Consider the following 25,411-nt stretch of genomic DNA (forward strand, 5'->3'; position numbering starts at 1 on the left):
TCTAGTTATGCTGATACCCCTGCTTCTAATCAATGGTGATTTTCCTCTGCAAGAAAGAGGTTGATGCTATGACAGAGGCAACAGACATTCCCAATAACAGTCCAGAATAGGACTTAAAAAACAAAAAACTAGCACCTGTACCTATCAGACTACAGCCTCCACTCCCCTCTGCTGACCAGTCCTCAGGAACAGACATCTGAGGGCCAGTTCAGTTCTGTGAAAAGAGAAGATCAAGGGAGCCTCTGGAGCAGATGGCAGTAGACAGAGGCCAGGGATAGCGTAGTCCTTCCACAATCACAGGCAAGAGCAGCCTGAAACATCTCCACACGGAAGTAGTACTGTGATCTTGTTGGGAATCCTCTGTTTGTTTGCTCTAATAATTCTTTCTTCTAGAATAGGATCATTATTCTGGTTTTCAGAAATCCTAAAGAAGTAAAATTAACCCACACATGTCAGGGAGAGGAAAAGAGAACCAGAAAAAAACTAATGAAAAACACTATGGAGGTTGCTCAAAAAATTAAAATTAAAACCTACCATATGATCCAGAAATTCCACTTCTGGGTATCTATCCAAAGAAAACATAACCACTACCTATAAAAGGTATCCACATCCCCATGTTCATTGCAGCATTATTTACAATAGCCAAGACATGGTAACAACCTAAGTACCTATTGATGGAATAAATGGATTAAGAAAATGTGACACACACACACACACACACACACTGAATTATTATTCAGCCATTAAAAAAAAAGAAAGAAAATCCTACCATTTGTGACAATATGAATGAAACTTGAGCACATTATACTACGTGAAAAAAGTCAAAGACATATACTGTAGGATATCACTTATATGTGGTATTAAAAAAAAATGGGCTCACAGATACAGAAAACAGATTAGTGATTGCCAGAGACAGGGAGTGGGAAGGTAGAGCAAAATGGGTAAAGGTGCAAAAAGGGTAAAACTTCCAATTATAAGATAAGTAAGTCCCGGGGTTATAATGTACAGCATGGTAACTATAATTAATGATACTGTGTTTTATTGTTGAAAGTGGCTATAAGAGTAGATCCTTAAAGTTCTCACCACGAGAAAAAGTATGTGACTATATGAGGTTATGGATGTTAACTAAACTTACTGTGGTAATCATTTTGCAATGTGAACGTATATCAAATCATTATGTTGTATACCTAAAACTAATATAATACTATATGTCAATTGTATTGAAGAAGGGGGGAGGGGAAGGAGGAAGGGAGAAAGGAGGAAAAGAGAAGGGAGAAGGAAAAAGAGGAGGGAAGAGGGGGGAGGAGGGAATGAAGAAAAAAGCTAGACTCCATGTTCCATGGCAAGTGCCAGTAATGTAAGGGGGAGCCTTCTCAGGGCCTCAGTGGTGAGCTGGGGACCAAAGCAAAACTAAACCTCTTAATTCAAGAGACAGCCAGTCTAGTCCCTCTATCAGGAATTCTGCAACCCACGTCCTTGGGGCATCACAGTGAATAAGTTGGTCTTAACCAAACCAGGGCTGGACACACGCCAGTCTAGAACTTATGCCAATAAGGGTCCTGTGATTGTTATTTTTATGTGTCGACTTAGCTGGGCCATGGTACCCAGATATTTGGTCAAACATTACTCTGGATGTTTCTGTGAAGGTATTTTTGGCTGAGACTTACATTTTAATTACTAGACTTTGAGTAAAGCAGATAACCCTCCATAATGTAGATGGCCCTCATCCAATCAGTTGAGAGCCTGAAAACAAAAGACTGACCCTCCCCTGAGTAAGGAATTCTGCTAGAAAAGAATTAGGGTCTTCTCCAGGTGTCCAGCCTCACAGGCTGCCAACTTCCAAACTCATGTGAACAATTCCTTAAAATAAATCTCTCCCTCCCTTCCTCCCCTCTCTGCTTCTATTGCTTCTGTTTGTCTTGAAAACCATCACTAATACAGGCCTCCTAAAAATCAAATTGCGGGGTCATCAGGTGATGAGCATCTGTTCAATTGTAGCCTAGGCAGCAGCATCTCCACACAGCAGGGCTAGCCTCTGATGGGACTCCAAAGCCAGGCTCGCTTTCACTGAGCACTGCTGCTGGTATACCAAGCCCAGTGCGCAGGGACACTCCTCCCTCTTTGGGTTCTGATCTAGTCCCTTCACATCCTTCCCAAATCATTGCTCTGTTAGTATGAGAGTTTCCCAAAAAAACACAGTTATGATTTTCACACTTTAGAAAAGTAAGCTACATTACACAGAATGTGTTCAGATTTAGATTTTTGGTGTGCTTTGACTTAGACTCTAGAGTGAATTAGAAATAATGCTCTGCCCCCAAGTGCTAACTAAACATCATTCCCCTTAGCAAAGTAAAGCAGCTCCACTGATAATAACCCAGGCCACACATCCCTTGAGTGGGAGTGAAGAGGTGAGAAACCAAGAGGTAGATGAATGAGAAGTGAGCTCCTTCTAATAGGAAGGCATAGGCCTGAGCACTGCTCACAAGCAGCTAATGCTCCAAGTCAACTGGTGCGCTGTGTCCACCCACCTGTGTGACCAATGGCCAAACACCCAGCCACAGCTCTGCCCTTCCAAGTCAGGAGCCTGTAGGCACTATCTCACCTGTCTCCATCCCTTCACATTCATACCCCCTAGACAGCAGTATCCAACATCAGCCTCCACTCCCTCACTCCTCTTTCATTCTTCTCAAGAGATGTTTATATAAATAACATATGGGTATATTAGTTTTAAATTTTTCTCAATAAATAGGTAAAGAAATAAAGATTCTCCTTCATCTCTTCTCTCCCAATTCCATTCCCATCTCCAAAGTTACAAGCACTTGTGAGCAGTTTGGTGTGTATCCTTTTCAGACATTAGTCTACATATTTAGTCCTAAAGTATCTAATCCTTTTGAGTGTATGCATTTTCATAAATGGGACATTTTCAGTATTACTCCAATAATTTCCTTTTGTCTCCTGACAAAATGGAAACCCTTCCACTCTAGTGCACATCCATCATTTACAACATGCCAGGCAATGTGTGTGAGATTATGTTTCTCAATTTGGACTACTGTAATAATTTCTTAACTCCTCCCTACTCCCAGGCTTACACCCTCCCATCCATCCCACACACCTGAGTGATTTTATAAAAGCCCAAATCTGATATTCTTACTTTCCTGATTAAAATATTTCATTGACTCCCCACTGCCCTGAGGATAAAGATCAAATTGTTCAGCATGGTTTATAAGGCCCGTCGGAATCCAGGCCCTTCCTATGTGGCTGGCCTTGCTACTTACCATAACCCTACATTCCAGCCATGCCAAACTATTTGCAGTTTCCAAAACATACCAAACCTGGCAGTACTTCCTTGGCCTTCATGACTTTATTTGCCTTCCAAGAAAACTCAGTTGAGTTGCAGAATGTGTATGTAAATAACTAAATGACTTCTGCTGCTGAATGGGCACAATAGCCACATTGCTGTTAAAAGATGGTTGGAAGGTCCACCAAAATGCTCTAACTCTGATTTAGAATAAAAAACTAAAGCACCACTTTTTGGTGGTAACACCTACTTGCCTCCAAGGATCCAGTTCAGCAGTCCTGAACTCCTGCTCAAAGAAGCCTTTTCTGACTTTGTTAGAATCGCCTATCCTCCTTGGTATGACCTCACTCTATCACAACACAAGCACACAACACAAGCAAAGCAGGCATACCTCTGGACATCTCTACTTGTCCTGCCAGGCAATACATGTTTTATGGGGTATGGGCCTAACTTATTTGACTTTGTAATCCCCAGTACCTAATGCTATATACTATATACAACAATATAGTAGACACCTAATGGTTAAAATAACAAGTCAATAAGTACATTATTTTTACTGAGGTAAAACTTGTCAGGTCCCAATAATATTTAAGATGAATTACAAAGATATTGGCAATATACCAAAACAAACAAACAAAAAATGTTAAAAATGGCTTTTAAATGAGGCAAACGTAAATTCAAGTGCTGAAAACTGGCAAAGCCAGGATTCAGATCATTATACATAAGAAGCAGATGACATATTTGGCTTTCTAGAAGCTAACAGCAGTAACAAGTCCCTCAGAGATAGTAAGGTTAAAACAAACTGGATACTAAGGAGAAGCATAAGTACTGACAGAGTTACCAAAGATAAGTTTTTCCCAAGGGACCTCAGAGTGGACACTATGAAATGAGATAAACAGCAGGCTTAAACATTTCTTAGAATTAACTGAGACAAGTTTCATACAGAGATTATGCTCAAAAATCACACATAGTAAGCTATAGGCTTACACCAACACATTCAAATTGGTTCTCTCACCGTCAGGCTAATTAAAAGATATTCTTTAGTGCATCTAGTGATACTGTCCTTAATATATTTTGGGCCATGGACAACTGATAAAATGATATGAGAATCTGATAAAATGCTATGTATACCCTCAGAAAAACATCCTGGCATGATATTTTGCATTTACTTTTAAGGGATCATGGAAACCTAGGGCTTGTCCATGGAACGAACCCTCAGGTTAAACTCTCCAACCTGGAGTAAACATATACTATATATCCTGAGTCAGGCTTCCATAAACATTATTCCCCACAGCAGAACTTTTAAAAGGTTCAGCTCTCTGGCCTACCTAGAGAGCAGAACCAGGTGCTTTAACTGTCAGCCATGGTGGGTATCAGGTTCCTTCTAGAAAAATAGAGGTGCTTAACAAACATCCACCCACTTCTGGAGTTGATACCCTTGGGTAAGGCCAAGATTCTCCAGAACTCTACAACACAACAGCTCTACAGTTCTATATCATTAAACAAGGACGAAAATAAATTTAAGTCTGGAAAATATGCAACGTAGGTATAACCAAACAGATATCTCAATGATTTTTTTTCTTCTAATCTCATTAAAATAAACAATATCTGACTCTTGAGTAATGTAACTTCCTGAAGTGACTTCCAAGAAAAATTACTTGTAAAACGAATATGTAAACAACTAAATGAATTCTCCTGTTGTATGGGGAGATTAGCCACACTGCTGTTACAAGGTGGGTGGAGGTCTCATCAAAATTATAACTTTGATTTAGGGTAAGAATCGAAAGCATCACTTTGGTGGTAATTAACAAGGTCAACTATTAAGAATACTTTTAAATTATGAGAATAAATCCATATCACTAATTTTCTTTATCTTTAATTTTTTACTTTCCTGTTCATTAAAAGGGATGGAGTCTATGGGCCCTGGCCTAGGCCCAAACATTAAAAACTCTAGACTTTGTCACACATACACACACACACACACACACACACACACACACACAAAACTTCTTTTGTGAAATGTTGGTATGAAAACTGGCAGTGGAGGAGGACCCTAGGCTCCCCTCATTCCATGAATACAACTAGATTATTAAATCATCCTAAATACCCCAGATATTGGCCTGAAGCCTGGCAGAACAAACTGCACAACTAAAGGTAGAGAAAAGGCCACATCAAAGAAGGTAGGAAGTGCAGAGACATGGTTTGGCAGTGGCCAAAGGGGTGGGGAGGGAGTCACAGTCCCTGAGAAGAAGGGTGAGAGACTAACACACAGAGGAACCCATGGGAAAAACAAATCACCATAGCAATTGGCTTGGAAAGCAAATTTCCTGAGTTCTTGCAACTAGTGGGGCTTAAAGCCTGCAGTTTTAAAGGTCAGTGTGCCTGGCTCTGAGAGAGGACAGAGGGCATTGTGCTGCTCTTGGAGAAAAGGCAGAGCAAATAGCCTATGGAAATATAGTATTAAAAGAGCGATCTGAAGAGCACCCGGGGCACACATGAGGAGGTTAGTTGCTCATCTCAAAGCATGTTCCAGAGAAGCAGTATTCACGGAAACACCCTTCTGGGAACAAAGGAACTGGCAGGCACCATTTCCCTTCCAGGCCCCTCAGCATAAGCACAGGGCCACCTGCAGGAAGTCTGGGATGCTCACTACCTAACTTGTTTACACCAAGCCCCGCCCACTCACCCCAGTGGAATCCCCCCTCCCAGTCACACTTGCCTCACTCCCAGCATAGCAGACCCTCCCCCTAGAAGAAGGTCCAAACTCCTGCCACACCCTATCTCCTGATGGGGGAGTTTTGCAGGGCCTCGGTTCCAGCAGCAGTGGCGACAAGTCTCATTTCACAAACGGACCAGGCACACCTAGTTAAAATGCACCACCTTCAAGCGAGAGGCCAACACTGCCCACAACAGGCAAAGAGAGCCTCTGCAAACAACTGGCCTGAGGATGAAGCAGCTAGGACAAAACAGCAGAGCACATACAGCACCTACTGGACACTCCCAGAAGAACCAGTCCCTGGGGAGCAAGGGACACTACACAGAAGGGCACTACAGGACCTTTTATCATGAAGTTCATTACCCTCAAGAATAGGAGATGCAGCTGACTTTCCCAACACACAGAAACATGCCAAAAGACTTAGACAAAATGAGAAGACAGAGAAATTTATCCCAAATGAAAGAGCAAGACAAGGCCACAGCTGGAGATCTAAGTGAAACAGATATAAGTCACATGCCGGATAGAGAATTTAAATTAATCATCATAAGGACACTCACTGGACTTAGCAAAATAGTGGAAGACAAGAGTGAGACCTTTAACACAGAGATAAGGCATAACACAGCACAGATAAAGGGCACAAAAATGAAATGAGACATATACCTGATGGAATGAACAGCAGGCTGTAAGAAGCTGAGAAACAAATTAATAATCTACATGACAGACTAATGGAACGTAATCAAGCTGAACAAGAGAGAAAAGACAATTATGCAAAATGAGAATAGACCTAGAGAACTCAGTGACTCCATCAAATGTAGTAACATTCACATTATAGGAGTCCCAGAAGAAGAGAGAGGAAAAGGGGAGAGATAGCTTATCTGAAGATATAATAGCTGAAAAATTCCCTAATCTGGAAAAGAAAACAGGTGACTAGATCCAGGAGGCACAGAGAACTCTCATCAAAATCAACAAAAGCAGACACACACTAAGACATATCGTAATTAAATAGACAACATATGATAAAGAAAAAATTTTTAAAGCAGCAAGACAAAAGAAGACAGTAACTTACAAAAGAAAACCACTAAGGCTTACAGGTGGTTTTTCAACAGAAACTTGGCAAGCTGAAGGGAGCAGCATGATATATTCAACATCCTGAATGGGAAAAATCTGCAGCCAAGAATACTCTATGCAGCAAAGCTATCATTCAGAATAGAAGGAGGGATAAAGAGTTTCCCAGACAAAAAAAATATTTAAGGAGTTCATGACCACTAAACAAATCCTGTAATAAATATTAAGGGAAATCCTTGAGTGGAAAGGAAAGACCAAAAGTGACAGTATAAGGTAGGAAACTCAAAAGCTATAAAAATGTATGCTTCTGTAAAAAAAAAAAATGAGTCAAAAAAATGATATAAACAACTAAAAGGATATAAACAAAATAAAAGGATTTAAACAGCATATTACCTAAAACATGGAGAGAAGAAGAGTAAAGAACGGGTTTAAACTTAAACAACCATCAACTTAATGTAGACTGCTATATGTGAAGATGTTATACACAGACCTGATGGTAACCATATATCAAAAACCACTAAAATGTAAAGAATAAAGGGAAAGAAATCAATATATATGTATGTGTCTCCAAATACATATATCACTAAAGAAAATCAGTAAACCATGAGAGAAAAACAAGAAAGTATCAGAAAAAATCTTCAGAAACAACCACAAAACAAATAATATGACAATAAATACATACCAATAATTACTTTGAACATAAATGGACCAAATGCTCCAATCAAAAAACATAAGGTGAGGGATGCTTGGGTGACTCAGTCAGTTGGGCAGTCAACTTCAGCCCAGGTCATGAACTTGCAGTTTGTGAGCTCTGTGCCAACAGCTTAGAGCCTGGAGCCTTCTTGCAATCCTGCGTCTCCCTTTCTCTCTGTGCCCCCCCCCCCCCACTCATGCTCTGTCTCTGTCTCTCAAAATTGAACAAATGTCAAAAAAAAATCTTTTTAAAGACATAAGGTAACAGAATGGATTAAAAAAAAAAACAAGACTTCCCTATCAAAATAACACCAGCATTCTTCACAGAGCTAGAACAAATAATCCTAAAATTGGTACGGAACCAGAAAAACCCTGGATAGCCAAAGTGATCTTGAAAAAGAAAACCAAAGCAGGAGGCATCACAATCCCAGACTTCAAGATATACTACAAAGCTGTAATCATCAAGAGAATATGGTACTGGTACAAGAACAGACATTCAGATCAATGGAACAGAAGAGAGAATCCAGAAATGGACCTACAAACATATGTCCAACTAATCTTTGACAATGCAGGAAAGAATACCAATGGAATAAAGACAGTCTCTTCAGCAAATAGTGTTCAGAAAATTGGACAGTGACATGCAGAAAAATGAACCTGGACCACTTTCTTACACCATACACAAAAATAAAGTCAAAATGGATGAAAGACATAAATGTAAGACAGGAAGCCATCAAAATACTAGAGGAGAAAGCAGGCAAAAACCTCTCTAACCTTGACTGCAGCAACTTCTTAACATGTCTCTGGAGCCAAGGGAAACAAAGCAAAAATGAACTCCTGGGACCTCATCAAAATAAAAAGCTTCTGCATGGCAAAGGAAACAATCAGCAAAACTAAAAGGCAATGACAGAATGGGAGAAGATATTTGGAAACGACATATCAGATAAAGGGTTAATACCCAAAATCTATAAAGAACTTATCAAACTCAACACCCAAAAAACAAATAATCCAGTGAAGAAATGGGAAAAAGACATGAATAGACACTTCTCCAAAGAAGACATCCAGATGGCCAACCGATACATGAAAAATGCTCCACATCACTCATCATCAGGGAAATACAAATCAAAACCACAATGAGATACCATCTCGCACCTGTCAGAATGGCTAACATTAACAACTCATGCAACAACAGATGTTGGCGAGGATGCGGAGAAAAAGGATCTCTTTTGCATTGCTGCTGGGAATGCAAGCTGGTGCAGCCACTCTGGAAAACAGTATGGAGGTTCCTCAAAAAATTAAAAATAGAACTATCCTACAACCCAGCAACTGCACTACTAGGCACTTATCCAAGGGATACAGGCATGTTGTTTCGAAGGGACACATGCACCCCCATGCTTATAGCAGCACTATCAACAATAGCCCAAGTATGGAAAGAGCCCAAATGTCCATCGACAGATGAATGGAATAAGAAGATGTGGTGTGTGTGTGTGTGTGTGTGTGTGTGTGTGTGTGTGTGTGTGTATACACACACACACACACACACACACACACACACACACACACACACACAATGGAGTATTACTCGGCAATCAAAAAGAATGAAATCTTGCCATTTGCAACTACGTGGATGGAACTGGAGGGTATTATGCTAAGTGAAATTAGTCAGATAAAGACAAAAATCACATGACTGCACTCATATAAGGACTTTAAGAGACAAAACAGATGAACATAAAGGAAGGGAAACAAAAATAATACAAAAACAGGGAGGGGGACAAAACAGAAGAGACTCATAAATATGGAGAACTAAGGGTTACTGGAGGGGGGGGGGGGGATGGGCTAAATGGGCAGTAAGGAATCTACTCCTGAAATCAATGTTGCACTATATGCTAACTAATTTGGATGTAAGTTTAAAAAATTAAAATTAAAATTAAAAAAAAAAAGACTCATCCATACGCTGCCTACAAAAGACTTTTTAGATCTAAAGTCACCTGCAATTAGAAAGGAAAGGGGTGGACAAACATCTATCATGCAAATGGAGGTCAAAGAAAGCTGGAGTGGCAATATTTATATCAGACCAAATAGACTTAAAACAAAGACTACAACAACAGACAAAGAAGGACACTATATAATAATGAGAATAATCCAACAAGGTGTAACAATTGTAAATATTTATGCACCCAATATAGAGGCACCCAAATACCTCAAAGTTAAAAACAAACAGACAGGATCTAATCAATAATCAGATAATTGTATAATACAATAATAGTAGAGGACTTTAACATCTCACTTACATCAATACACAAGTCAACTAAACAGAAAATCAACAAGAAAGCAATGGCTTTGAATGGCACCCTGAACCAGAAGGATTTAACAGATATATTCAGAACATTCCATTCCAAAACAGAATACACATTATTTTCAAGTGCACATGGAACATTCTCTAGAATGGATCACATATTAGCCCACAAAACAAGCCTCAACAAATTAAAGAAGATTGAAATCATTCCATGCATATTTTCTAACCACAACACTATGAAACTAGAAGTCAGCCACAAGAAAAAATCTGGAAAGACCACATATACATGAAGATTAAATAATATGCTATTAAACAATGAATGGGTCAAACAGGAAATTAAAAGGAAATTAAAAAGTACATGGAATGGGGCGCCTGGGTGGCGCAGTCGGTTGAGCGTCCAACTTCAGCCAGGTCGCGATCTCGCGGTCCATGAGTTCGAGCCCCGCGTCGGGCTCTGGGCTGATGGCTCAGAGCCTGGAGCCTGTTTCCGATTCTGTGTCTCCCTCTCTCTCTGCCCCTCCCCCGTTCATGCTCTGTCTCTCTCTGTCCCCAAAATAAATAAACGTTGAAAAAAAAAATTAAAAAAAAAAAAAAGTACATGGAAACAAATGAAAATGAAAACACAATGGCCCAAAACTTCTGGGATGCAGCAAAAGTGATTCTAAGAGGGAAGTTTATAGCAATACAGGCATACAGGCCTACTCTAAAAGCAAGAAAAATCTCAAATAACCTAACCTTGCACCTAAAGGAGCTAGAAAAAGAACAACAAAACCTAAAACCAGAAGGAAACAATAAAGATTAGAGCAGAAATAAAAAAATATGGAAACTAAAACAAACAAAAAAAAACCCCAAAACCAGTAGAACAGATCAATGAACCAGGAGCTGGTTTTGGGGGGGGGGGGGGGAAATCAGTAAAATTGATAAACCTGTAGCCAGACAGCAAGAAAAAAAAAGAGGAAGGACTTAAATAAATAAAATCACAAATGAGAGAAGAAAAATAACAACCAACCCCACAGAAAAACAAATAATCATAAAAGAATATTATGAAAAACCACATGCCAACAAACTGTACAAATGAGAAGAGATGGATAAAGTCCTAGAAACATATAAACTACCAAAATTCAAACAGAAAGAAATAGAAAATTTGAACACATTGATAACCAGCAAAGAAATAGAGTCAGTAATCAAAAAACTTCCAACAAACAAAAGTCCAGGACCAGATGGCTTTACAGGTGAATTCTACCAAACATTTAAAGAAGAATTAATACCTATTTGCCTTAAACTATTCCAAAAAATAGAAAAGGAAAACTTCCATGTTAATTCTATGAGGCCAGCATTACCCTAATACCAAAACTAGATAAAGACATTGGTAAAAAAGAGAACTACAAGCCAGTATCTTGGAACACAGATGTAAAAATTCTCAACAAAATAACAGCAAACAGAATCCAACAATACATTAAAAAAAAAAATTCACTATGATCAAGTGGGATTTATTCCTGGGTTGCAAGGGTGATTCAATATTGCAAATCAATCAATGTGATACATCACATCAATAAAAGAAGGGATAAGAACCATATAATCATTTCAATGGATTCAGAAAAAGCATTTGACAAAGTATGACACTGAATCATGAGGAAAGCCCTCAACAAAGTAGGTTTAGTGGGAACATACCTCAACATAATAAAAACCCATATATGAAAAACCCACACCTAAATCATCCTTAATGGGAAAAAACTGAGAGCTTTTCCCCTAAGATCAGGAACCAGACAAGGATGTCCACCCTCACCAGTTTTATTCAACATAATATAGGAAATCCTTGCCACAGCAGTGAGACAACAAAAAGAAATAAAAGACATCCAAATCCGTAAGGAAGAAGTCAAAGTTCCACTATTTGTAGATGACATAATACTATAAATAAAAAACCGGAAAGACCACCAAAAAACTGCTAGAACTGATGAACAAATTCAGTAAGTCACAGGATACAAAAATCAATGTACATCTGTTGCATTTCTTTTTTTTTTTTTTTTAATGTTTATTTATCTTGAGAGAGAGAAAGAGAGAGGGTGTGAGCATGGGAGGGACAGAGAGAGAGAGGGAGAGAATCCAAAGCAGGCTCCATGATGTCAGCACACAACCTGACTGAAACACCAAGGTGCCCCTAGAAATAGTGATTTAAAAAAATAATTTAAGGGTGCCTGGGTGGCTCAGTCAGTTAAGCATCTGACTCTTGATTTTGGCTCAGGTCGTGATCTCATGGTTCCTGAGCTCGAGCCCCAAATCCAGCTCTATGCTGACAGAGCAGAGGCTGCTTGTGATTCTCTCTCCTTTCTCTCTCTCTCTCTGACCCTGCCCAGCTCACTAGCTCTCTCTCAAAATAAATAAACATTGAAAAAAATTTTTGAGGGGAACCTGGTGGTTTAGTTAGTTAAATGTCCAACTTTGGCTCAGGTTATAATCTTGCAGTTTGTGAGTTCAAGCCCTGCATGGGACCCTGTGCTGACAGCTCAGAGCCTAGAGCCTGCTTCAGATTCTGTATATCTGTCTCTCTCTGCCTCTCTCTCTCAAAAATAAACATTAAAAAAATTAAAATAAAAAAATTTTTAATAAATCATATTTGTTTAAATTTCTGCTACATGTCTATCTGGAATTCTGACCATGTTTGAATCTGTATCCTAAACACTAAGAAGTCTACAAGGCGTAATTCACCACTTGTCACAAAGAGATCATGTTTTGAAAAGCTAATAGCAAAGACTGTATTATCTATAAATGAGGCATATAATGACACTTGTGCTTCATAAATTTATAATCAAGATTAAACATATTATTTGTAAGAAATGACACAGAGCATATCTTCAAGAATTTCATTCATTCACTTACTCATTCAAAAAATATTCAGTAAATATCAAGGTCCTGGGAATACTGAGATGAAAACCAACCATCTGGCCCTTCCTGTCCCGCAAGGTACAGTGACTTTGCCTATCACTATGGCAATCTCCCTAGGCATCTGGCCAAAGTTGGACAGATCCTATAAATACTTCATGGCTTTAGTAACCTCCCTACAAAATAATCTGTGCCCCATTTCTCCAACCCTATAGTAGCTGAAAGAGTTGTGCAATTCATTATTTTTTAATCCAACACCTGCTATAAATGTCCTCTTTTTATATGGTATCTCTATTGAACCAGTTAGCAAGATTGTCTTCCCAATTTTACTTGCATTATATTCCCATTACTAAATTATTGAGTTTAGAGTAATGTAAAAATATAAATATGTAAGAAGAACTTCTAAAACTTAGAAACATAAAATAGACTATTTCTTTTTTCACATAATGTTTTGGATAAATGCCTTGCCCTCAAAGAAAATAAGGAAATAAGGTTAATTAATCTTACATTTAAAGATTAAGATGAAATTTGCCTCCGAGAAAGGCTCTCCAAACCTCCAAATAAGAAAACTAACAAAAGAGGACCAACCATGCAAAATGCAAGATTATGCCTACACCAAATCAAGATTTCCAAGATTAAAGGGTCCTTCTTCTCTTGAATCCCTATCCAATTCAAGTGTCATCGAGCCCGTAAGTAAATGACACCTCTCCCCAACATATACACACTATCTTCAAACAAGCCAAAGCTAGAAATAGCTATGAGGAGAAAGATCAAATTACACAGGAGAAAGAAAAAAAAATCTAGGCAAGAAAATTAATATAATTAATAGAAGAGGCAGAGACAGAGACCAAGACCACAGGTGTTAGATTAAAAGATACATGTTATTAAAGCAGTAAATAAATTTTGTTTCTAATTCAAGACAAAGACTGTTCATCAAGTGATACAATTCAGAAAGTAATTTTTTAAATGGAGGTATTATTTGATTCTGTTACTCTTTTCCATTTTCTATTTATGTAATGACCACTGAATAACCTATGAATTGTTTTCTATTTGCAAAATGATTCAGCTTAGAAAGGAGTAGAATAAGACTGGTCATTCAGCAATTTCTCCCACCCATCCTTACAGACATCACATCACAAAGACTATGACTCACTTTGTCATACAATTTCTATCCTTTTAAGAGTTTTAAGATTGTAATGAATTCTGGCTCATAAATCTGATTATTAGGATTAAACTATTTGTGCCATTTCTTCACCCAAAAAAGTATACTAACAATGGTACCAGATAGTTTTTAATCCTAATTTATAAAATGATTCACTGGTTTTAAATTTAAGAGATAGAGGTTTAAGGATTAAAGTGTCTGATTGAAGTATGAATTCTCAGATCTTAGAGGATTAGAACTAGTTCTGGAATTGGCTAGAAATACTGATGTGTTATTCAAGAGCTGACAAGAAAAAATTCCACAATAAAAAATAATGCTAGAGGCACCTGGTGACTCAGTTGGTTAAGCGTCTGACTTCAGCTCAGGTCATAATCTTACAGTTTGTGGGTTCAAGCCCCACATCAGGCTCTGTGCTGACAGCTCAGAGCCTGGATCCTCCTTTGGATTCTGTGTCCCTCTCTCTCTTGGCCCTCCCTCAGTCACACTCTGTCTCTCTCAAAAATAAACATTTAAAAAAATTTTTAAGTACTGTTAACAAACAATTATGTTTTACCTTTATTGCCCCCTTTAAATAACATGAAAGGTGTCTACAGAAAGAACTACAGTGATGCTACATTCAATCTATCCACTTTACATGCCCCATTCTTAAGTATTTATGCTTATTTATTTAAAGTTCTAGCTCATTCCACAAATGTAGATTGAATCTCTTCATAGGCCTCAGCCTGGTCATTCATTCAGCAAATGGAGCCAAGAGAAATTGGGATGAGTCCATTCAGTCTTGGACCCTCAGAGAAGAAAAGAAAGTAAGAGATTGTTAGGTAATGTTTGTTTGTTTGTTTAAATCCTTACCAACTAGGAATTTCCAATAACATTAGGGGACATGAAATTAAAACACATCAAGCTATTAGAAGCATGAAGGAAAGATGGTATAGGACAGTGGGAAAGAAATGTGGCCATGATTAGGACTAGGATAAGGTAAGAGGATTGAGAAGACTTTCCAGCTCAAGCAAACAGCCTGAGGAAAGGTGAAGAGAAGGAAGATGTGAGAAAGTCAGAAAGGAAGTGAAAAGAGTTGGCTAATTTTTCAGGAATATGTAGAACTTAACAAACATTCTTTGAGTGGCCACTGTGCATGAGGTCAGATACATAAAATCTGTCCCAGTCCTTAACCGCAAGGAGTTCACAGTCCCGCTCCAGGAGAGAAAGAATTCAACAATGTATTACAACAGAAATCATTAGACTTTGTAGTAGCATATGTACCAAGTATTATGGGGAAAAAAGAGATAAAAACGACTTCTCCCTGGGAGGTTAGGGAACATTTCACAAAAAAAGAAAACTGCTGAGATTAGCTGTTAAGAGATTTTTTTTTTAAGAGAAAGGTGGAAACAGAGTGTGTGAGAGGAATTGATAAGAGCGTCTTCCAAAACAAGGATCACATGAGGAAAGGCCAATCACTGTAGCAGTGATGGTCTATAATTTCAACGTTTATTTATTTTTGGGACAGAGAGAGACAGAGCATGAACGGGGGAGGGGCAGAGAGAGAGGGAGACACAGAATCGGAAACAGGCTCCAGGCTCTGAGCCATCAGCCCAGAGCCTGACGCGGGGCTCGAACCCACGGACCGCGAGATCGTGACCTGGCTGAAGTTGGACGCTTAACCGACTGCGCCACCCAGGCGCCCCGATGGTCTATAATTAAGCAAGAGCACTGGCAGCATCAGGGGAGTAGGGATGGTAAATAGTGGGCAATAAAATTGAGCAGGTAGATCACATTTGAAAAGGGTGGTCAGGTAGGGTCTGGTTGTAGGTAAGTGAAGGCAGGGGAAATCAAAAGACACGGCAAAGAAAAATCACTCAGGTGGGGAAGACTCTGAGGTGTCTAGCTTTGAAGACAAGAACAATTTCACTACAGGAGTGCCTGGGTGGCTCAGTCAGCTAAGCATCCGACTCCTGACCTGGGCTCAGGTCATGATCTCATTGTTTGTGAGTTCGAGCCCTGGATCCAGCTCTGCCCTTAAAGTGCTAAGCCTTTGAGAGAGCTTGAGAGTCTCTCTCTCCCCCTTTCTCTCTACCCCTCCCCTGCCTCAAAATAAATAAACTTAAAAAAAATAATTTCACTCCAAATAGAAATTGGGTAGAAAGAGATAATAGGTTGAGAAAAACACATTAAGTTCTTTTTTACCCATTTTGAATTGAGACAGTGGCAGTTTATCTGTCCTTCAAGCAGAAGAAAACGCAGTATCAACACAGAGATGGGAAATCAGAGACTGAGATGAAGACCATAAATGATCTGCTGAAGGAATATGAGTACACAGAAAGAAAGGTAGAAGCCTAAAACAGAGCCTTAGGGAATATGAAAGCAAAAGACCAAAAGAAAGAGAAATCAGAAGAAAGGATAGTTGGAGGGTGAGAAAACTAGGTTGATGTGGTATAACAGAAACCAAAGAATTCTCAAGAAGACAGGAGCAGAACATAGTATCGTGTCAAAAGTAGGGTGACAAATTGGATAAGGCCACATGATTGAAGTGGAAGACTGGGGCCCAGCATGATTTACGTAGAATTCTGGGGTGGACAGGATCCAGAGTTAAAAAGAGAAAAGGAGGTGAAGTAGAAAAAGAACACACAGGACTCCCGGATATTGGCCACAAAAGAATGAACACACAATGCACAGCATACCTAAGGAACTTCATACCACATAGTACATGATAAAAACCCAAAATGCTTTTTAAAGAAAGCAGAATTCCTAACAAGTTTACTATTTATCCTGATAAATGATTCCACTCTCTATATGGAATACTCTAAGAAATGCTAACACCCAATCTCTAAGATTCCCAGATATTTTTCAAATATAACTTTGTTACATATAATCATCTTCATTAAAAGATTGACCAAGTGTCTAAATGCAAGCATTACTACACCAAGAGAACAGCAAACCTCAACTAAGCTTTCTACAGCAATACGGGCCATGAGTAGTTATTACACAGGCCAGTCCACACAAAATGGTTTCAGCAGCAGCTGACATTTAGTGAGCACACCCTGAGGGAAAAGTCCTAAGCTGTTCATGATGCTTATTTATATGGAGAATTCATGGTTCCTACCTTAAGATGTCAGCATCTTCACCAAGCACCTAAATCATGAACAGAGAACAATGCACTCACAGAATCTAGCCAGATCATGACTACTCTGTACAAATTTTCTTAAGACAAAAAAAAAAAAAAAAAAAAAAAAACACCTTTTCTTGGCTAATTTTATTGTTTAATTATAAATTACAGTTACAAATTAATGTATATCTTAATTAAAATTAAATAAATTATGCTGGGGTGCCTGGGTGGCTCAGTCAGTTAAGCATCAAACTTCAGTTCAGGTCATGATCTCACAGCTTGTGGGTTCGAGTCCCACATCTGGCTCTGTGCTGCCAGCTCAGAGCCTGGAGCCCGCTTCGGATTCTGTCTCTCTCTCTCTCAAAATAAACATTAAAAAATTTTTTTTAATTAAAAACATTATAAATTAAATAGGAAAATTCCTTTCAATCGTTCAATTATACATGCAAGAACTTCCTCAATTTTTAATCTCCAGAATACCTTAAAAACCTGGAAACCTTTCACTTCAGAATTCTGTAAGATAATTCAATTTAGAGTATAAGTTAATATGGGGAAAGTAAGTAACCCTTTGAAAATACAAACACACACACACACACACACACTCTACAGATTTCTGTAAATGAACAGGCAAGCATTAAGGATACACTGGTCAATTTAAAAGTCACCTTGTGCAGGAAGAGTGACAGAAGACAGCTGGCTTGAGACATAAATTAAACACTGAATATTGGCTGTCTGTTGACTCCAGGTCCTCCAAATTTCTTCAAACTAAAAATATCCTACAGGAATTTAGAATGGAACTAGTCTGGCTTCTAAGAAACATAGTCTATGGCTCAAGGGGTGAGGTTCCCTGGGAGTTACCACTTTTAGTCCTCTCCTAAATTCCTGGGGCTCTGAATAACCTAGATTAGAGGAAGGATTTGATAGCAAAGGAGAATACAATAGCTAATATAACAATGAATACAACAAGGAAACATTGAGCCACAACTGCATTTCCTAAAGATACAATATTCTAAATTATTTTGCAAACAATCAAACATTGGATATTTATTGAGCACTGACAGCATACAAGTACAAGGCCAGATCTCCGGTTTCAGAGTGCAGAAAATGACAAACTCAAAAGCAAAACACAACACATTTGCTTGGATAGAATACCGTAATGAGGTTAAGGTTTTTGCCCCAATGTGTGGATTTGCCTTGCTCCAGTTCACGTCTTAGACTCTCACCCCAGGCAGCCTTCTAACAGATGTGTGCCACAGGACAAAGGGGCCCAAGTAGGGTTTTTGGAAAGTCAACACTGGAATTTGGAAAAACAAGAAAAGGCTATGGCACATGTGTAGTCATTATCCTGTTGTACAGACATCTTGTGGCTTAAAAATAACAGTTCTAACGATGTGAGACCTAAAAAATCACCTTTTTTAATATCACAGATGGGGATTTCTGAGAATCAATGCGTAGATGAATAAAGTCAATTTTATTATTATAATGTATAAAAGAATGGTCCGTGTTTTATTACATCTGTAATATTTTATTTTCAGATTAACTTAAAAATCATACCCATCCATTTAAAATGCTATCAAAAATCTAAATGAGAATACTTAGAACTCCGTTGTCATACCATTGTCAAAGCCTAATTACATAATGGACATTTTATAAACACAAGGAGTGCCCTCAGGGCGTGTCACAGGGGATATTGCCTCTTCTAGGCTGAAGTCACTTGGCATCTAACCCTTCTTAAAAGGCTAAGGTGTGGTAATATCTATGACTCATGAATTGTCCTTTCATTGCTGTACCAATGACATGATTTCCATGATTAAATGAGCTATTAGATTCTTACTTCATTTGTTTACTGCACATAAATAGCATTACAGTAAACATTGTGTTTATTGAGGCAAATTAGTGGGATCCACTTGCCAGATATTACCCAAAAAAAGATGGGGGAGAGAATCTAGAATCACTGAATCAATGGTTCCGTTTACATGAAGTAGAGAAGAAAGGTGGCTTTATCCAATGCCCTGGGAACATAACTAGAGGTAACCTGTGAACCAGTAAGACCTCCTCTGAGGGGCTGGCTTCCCCAGTGCTCTGAAATGGAGAAAGCCCACAAAGTGGGGCCCCTGGAGGGCGTTCTCTCTGACTGAACGGAAGAGTGCAATGAGGCTGGAGGAGGGCAGGAATAGAAAGCAAGGGACCTGGTGGGCAAGAAGCTCATTCAGGATGATTACAGGGGAAATCGGCATATGAAGGCAGGTGATCAGTTACTGTTCTGACCCTCAATACTGTCTTCAATAAAACAAGATCAGTGAACTAAAAGGTCTGACACCTCCCTCTGAATTTCACAAGTCCATGTTTTTATGAGTCGAGTCCCATGGAATATGTGCCGTGGCAAAGGGCACGGGTGTCACGCGGGCCAGGATGCCATCCCTGCTCCACACAGGAGTGGGCAGGTCCCTCTGCGTCTCCAAGTCTCCGTATCCTCTAGAACCTGGAAGCAGACAAGTATGGCAAACAGGCAGTCAGCTCCCAAGAGAAGCCCAAGGGTAGAAACAGCACTGCTAACCGCCTCCAGTTTTTCCTAAATAAGAGCATCTGGACCAAATTTAATGCTAAAATGTACATAGGCAGCATACATTTCTCTTGCTACACTCCACCACACGGCGTACGTGCTACTCAGGCTAAAGTGTTCTTTCTTCAGAAGTTTTCACATAGTTCACTACTTAAGAGTAAATACTTAATGTTACACAATCCCACGGACATTTGGAAGGGGCCAATTAAAACATCCAGGACACAAGGAAGCTGGGTGAGGAGCACACATGCTGGAGAAACAGACTCTTGTCACTATATTGTGCTTCTATCAAAATCTCATGTCAAACAAAAGCTACTCCATGACTAGAAGGAAAGTGCACGAAAATTGGCCCTTTCAAGTGAAAATAAAGCAGAATACCCAGGTATGAAGCAAAAGGGGCCTTCCACAATACTGAGAAGTTGGAAAATTGATATTCAGTCTTCTCCCTCCCCTTTCCATTTCTGCCTCTGCCCTCCCCACCTCACACCTCCTTGCCCTGTCTCCCCCTTCAGCACCTAAGACACATCCCCCATACCTAACCAGCACCCCCCACATTTACACCATCCCTCCAAATACCCAAAGGATATTTGCATTTTAAATTTTTTTTTTTCAACGTTTATTTATTTTTGGGACAGAGAGAGACAGAGCATGAACGGGGGAGGGGCAGAGAGAGAGGGAGACACAGAATCGGAAACAGGCTCCAGGCTCTGAGCCATCAGCCCAGAGCCCGACGCGGGGCTCGAACTCACGGACCGCGAGATCGTGACCTGGCTGAAGTCGGACGCTCAACCGACTGCGCCACCCAGGCGCCCCAAGGATATTTGCATTTTAAAAGACATCAGGGCAGAAAATGGTCATGCCAAAGGAATAAATCTCGGAGAGATTTTCAGGTCAACTGGACAGTTTGAGGAATGAGACTAGGGGGTTTTTAACTTTTCAAATAGGTCTAGATATCTGAGCCATAATTCAGTGGGAAATTGTCACAACCATCAACTCTGCTCTTTTTTCCCCATGTTTTCTGGTCAGACTCATTTGCTTGGGGTAATGGAGGAAATGTGGTTGGGAAGATACTGTTATATCATGTCCACAATCATTTTTCCTTGTATCTTTCCCATTGGTCTTATCTTGGTTCGGTCAACTATCAGCACAGCTTTGACATGTCAGAAAAATAGACTGTACTTAAACTTATGTCCATGTTGAGCTACACAGAAGTGGTTTAAATTCATCACATCTTTAGGTTTGTATTGTTAGTCTATTGCCTGTTAAAAGGTGAAAAAAAATCAGTACCCTCCACTAATCTGGAGTATTCTAATCTTCACTTTTAAGATGTAGTCTTTAGCTAGTTATCAAGTTGGAAGGATTCTCAACCTTAGCACTATTAACGTCTGGGATCTGGGGCACCTGGGTGGCTCAGTCAGTTAAGCGTCCAACTCTTGATTTCGGCTCAGGTCATCATCTCATAGTTTGTGAGATCGAGCCTAGTGAAGAGCCTGCTTAGGCTTCTCTCTCTTTCAAAAAAAAAAAAAAGAAAAGAAAGAAAGAAAAGAAAAGAAAAAGAAGAAGAAAGAAAAGAAAAATTGTGGCTAGGATAAAGTAGGATGCACTGTAGGATGGTTAACAGCATCCCTGGCTTGGATCTCCTAGATACCAGTAGCACCCTTCCAAATGAGCCAAAAATGTCTCCAGGCATTGCCAGACGTTGGGGGGTGGGGGGGATGGGGCAAAATCACCCACCTATGAGAACCAGTGAGGTAAAATAAGATAGCAAAAAAACTCAGAGTTGGAAAGAAACAGTTAACTATTATTACAAGGGTGGTAGTGTGGTATGCAATTCAGAATTATCCTCAGTCACTAGCCCCCATACAGTTATATTCTAAAGGAAATAGGGTATCAAAAGCTTCAAAGGAAAAAAAAAATCCAGCAACTAATAAAGGGTCTTAAAAAAAAAAAAAAAGAGAGAGAGAGTACTAGGGGAAGGTCCAACATGAACCTAATATGGAGGAGAGCTCTTTTATCTTGTAGTCCTAGAACATGCTCCTTTTTTATTATTATAGACAGTTTATGCTGCTAGAAAAGAACAAAACTCATTGGGATATATATGTACCTGGCCCTAATCAGCTGTGTTCACCTAGCAGACTACTGCAAAACAAACTTCAAACACAAAGCTTAAAATTTAATTTGGAAAACCTATTCAAATTACTAAAATAGAGAAATATTGGATTACGAGCATCTTTTCAGTTTTACTGAATAGAAGCGGTTGATAACATTTAAAAATTATGGCAGGCCTGGAAAAAAAATGAAAGACCTGCATCTTTTGCTTGTTGCTGCTTTGGAATCAATAAAAAACCCAAGCAATATAAAAGCACATTTCTCATTTGTCAACTCAGATCTCAGTGCAAAGCTTTCGCCTCTTCCAATCACTTCACAGGTGGGAAGGACATTCCATCAGCATCTTAGGATAAAGAGGTGACTCCTGGGGCGTGGAACTCGGAACTCCTGCAGGTCTTTTCTCAGGCAAATAGAGGACCAGATTCTTCACCAGAAACCAATAAAGGTGGAACTCACAGCTTTTAAAACAGACTTTTTACCTACACTTACAGGAGAACAGTTACAATACGCTCTGATCCTCCTTCTCTCACTTCAAATTCCAACGGTGTCAGCCAGTTTTATGCCCTTTTCCCTCTCTTTTCTCTAGACCAGTGGGTCTCAAAGTGTGGTCCCAGGTCAGCATCACCTGAGAACGTGTTACAAATGCAAATTATCAGGCGTAAGGAATTCTAGGCCTAAGGAAGCAGAAACTCTGGGAGACAACGTTCAGCAGTGTGTTATAACCACCCCCCCCCCCCAGGTGATTCTAATGCACTCCTGGAGTTTGAGAACCAATGATTTAGGCTAGTGTTATTTCTATAACCACAGATTATTCTTCACAGAACACAAAAGTGTACGATGGTAAAATGAGTTCTCTTCGCACTTTGTATGAATTCTCATTTGATCCTCAAACCTGATGCAAGGTAGACATTACCCCCATTTTTAGCTATCAGAAAACAAGCTCAAGGTCCCAAAGCTAATAACGGCAGGCGAAAGATAAAAGTTTTTGCAGTTCTTGTCACTACTGAAACAAAAGTGTGTCGCACTTTAACAAAAGGTCCACATCTTCTGCGGCTTCAGCTTTCGGCAATTTGGAAAAAAATAGAAATGGATGTGTAAGAGCAGTGTGCCAGATGGCCTGGATCCTACCAAATCAGGGTTTAAGGGCACACTCTGGAAAGGTATTTTTCCAGTAAAGAGCACTTAATTCAGCCTTGCCCCCCCCCCTCCTCCCCCGCCTTTGTCCGCGGGACTTCGCGCATCCAACACAGAAGGGGTTGGAACTTCAGGATGGGGACCCAGACTGTTTCTCCGCAAGCCGCTCGCCTCTCCGCCGTTGGGCATCCCCTAAGTTACAGGTTGTCTGCGCGAAGGGAGCCCGCCTCCCAGGCCTTGGAGGCTCAGGGCCCAGGGGACTGGTTTACCAGGGGAAACTGGCACACTCCAAAGCCTGGGGAAGGATCTAACCCGACACCGCAGCTGGGGAGGAAGGGGCGAGTGGTGAACCCGAAACCACCGAGGGCCGCTAGGAAAGAAACCACAAGTCCCACTAAGGTCGGGGTGAAGAGAAGGAAGAAGCGCGGAGGAGGGAATGGAGCGGGGGGGGGGGGGGGGAGAGAACCACAAGAGTGGAGATGGGATCGGGGAAGAAGAGCCGGCCAGCACTCACTGTGAGGGTCGCTCTTCTCCCGGACCCCATCCACTCGGCCGTCGGGGTGGATGCGCAGGAAGAAGCCCCCGTTTTTGCAGTACAGACGCTTGGGGTCCTTGAAGTGGCCGGGCGGGAAGGCGCCGCTGCCGCCGTCCTCCGGCAGGGCGGGCAGCGTGGTGATGCTCCCGGCTGCCATGGCCCCCCCGGGGCCCTGCCGGGGTGCCCGCGCCCCAGGAGCCGCGCGGGGAGCCGCCGTCCCCCGGCCCCGGCCCCCGACCCGGTCCGGGGCACGGCCCCGGCCCCGGCCCCCCAGCCTCCCGCCCGGCGGCGCGCGACCGCGCCCGCGGGCCCCCAGCGTCGCGCCTCTCGGCCGCTCCCCTCCGCGTCTGCCCTGGAGCGCGGTGCGCCGCGCGGCGCTCGGGAGCCGGGGCTTAGGGCTGGGTGTCTCCGCGGCCGCCGCTCTCCGGAGGGCCGCCTCTCCAAGCTACAGCGCCCGGGTTCCGGCTGCAACCGCGGGCACCGCGTCCGCCGCTCTGGCCCCGGCCCGGCCGCGGCGTCACATCTTGTACATCTCCACCCCCGAACACCCACCAACCCCGCACGCCCCCGGCCCTCCTCCCTTCCTGCGCGCCGCCCCCTACTCGCTCGGGACTTTACGAGGCCGGCCTCTGGATCGGGAGCTTTGGCCGCAGCACGCAAGCGCCCGACATCAGTCCCAGGGGGGCCGCGGGGAGCGGGGGAGGTAAGGAGGGCGCGCCGGGAGGCGACCGCCCGGGGCCTCCGCAACTCTAGGGGCTCGACCCCGGCTAGTTCCCCAGAAGTCGCCCCAGGCCCACCCTGCCGAGCACATTTAGTCTTTCCTCACACTGTGGAGCTTTTGCTGTGCAACCAGCCGTGACTCAACTTTTAAACGTTTAAATGCAACTTTCTCCCCCATTCTTTTTCCTTGCCAGCGTTCCAGAGAAGAAGCTATTTCCACCCCCAAGAAGTGAAGGATTCCGAAATGAGGGCGGATACTGTGTCAGAATAAGTTTTGAACACCTCTAATCACCAAAATAGGGGAGGGGGGTACGTGTGGGGCACAAACTTTATAATTGAAGGCAGAGGCTGAAATCATTTACTAATAAAAGGAAAGAAAAGAGGACAGAGGAAGAGAGCAGACTGGATTGCTAAGAGAAAAACATTTTCTTTTACCACCCTAACTGGAAGTAGCCAACGTGGAAAGATGAAGATAGGCCTCAAATCCTTAGGTGATTACAAGTGTGTTTGATGAGGGAGCCTGGGGCAAGCTGAGGGCAAAGTACAGGCTCACAGCAACACTTTCCCCCACCTCCCCCCAAGGTGGGATATGTGTGATATTCCTCGGATAGTCCTGGCTACCCAAGAACAAAGGAAAGGAGTTAAGGTGGTGGCTGTGGTGACATGGGAAACTAAGGCAAATGAAAAATTAAATTCCCTTATTGCCTGCAGCCCATTGACAGGTCCTTGAAACCAGCAGAGTGACCTCCCTCTAGGAGCTCAGCTGCCTCAAGGTGACACTTTGCTGGGGGCAAAAGAGAATCTTAAGCTTAACATTATCCTGACACTGCGCCCCCCCCTCCCCCCGATCCTGTAAGTCTACTTTAACTTATAAAAATCCTTTGGAAACTTACTTTATCTCATCTGCCAAAGGATATATGCGGGCAATCATGCTCCAAGCTTATGCCCCCTGATATACAACTGAAGGGTCTCCTGACAGGTTTTACTAAGTGGTAATAAATGGTGTTTTCTTAACAGAAGCTAGCCCCTCAAGGTCCTGGAAACCTTGCTTCCAAAATTCCTTAAGACTTACATTGTCCCTGACCCTTTCCCAACCTTAGGGTATATAATCAGTTATCTGTCACAACCCCAGCGCAGCTCTTT

The 25,411-nt window shown here is 41.3% G+C and overlaps 1 protein-coding gene across 1 annotated transcript in view; it reads right to left on the reverse strand.

Moving 5' to 3' along the window:
* FGF2 (fibroblast growth factor 2) overlaps positions 1 to 24,359 on the reverse strand; it is a 66,953-nt gene extending 42,594 nt beyond the window's left edge. The window contains 4 exon segments of the mRNA XM_047857592.1: positions 23,528 to 23,905; positions 23,908 to 23,971; positions 23,974 to 24,160; positions 24,235 to 24,359. Coding sequence (XP_047713548.1) covers positions 23,528 to 23,905; positions 23,908 to 23,971; positions 23,974 to 24,160; positions 24,235 to 24,359 — 754 coding nt within the window.
* Positions 24,360 to 25,411: the final 1,052 nt, after the last annotated feature.

Source organism: Prionailurus viverrinus, chromosome B1 (genome assembly GCF_022837055.1).
Source record: "Prionailurus viverrinus isolate Anna chromosome B1, UM_Priviv_1.0, whole genome shotgun sequence".
NCBI lineage: Eukaryota > Metazoa > Chordata > Mammalia > Carnivora > Felidae > Prionailurus > Prionailurus viverrinus.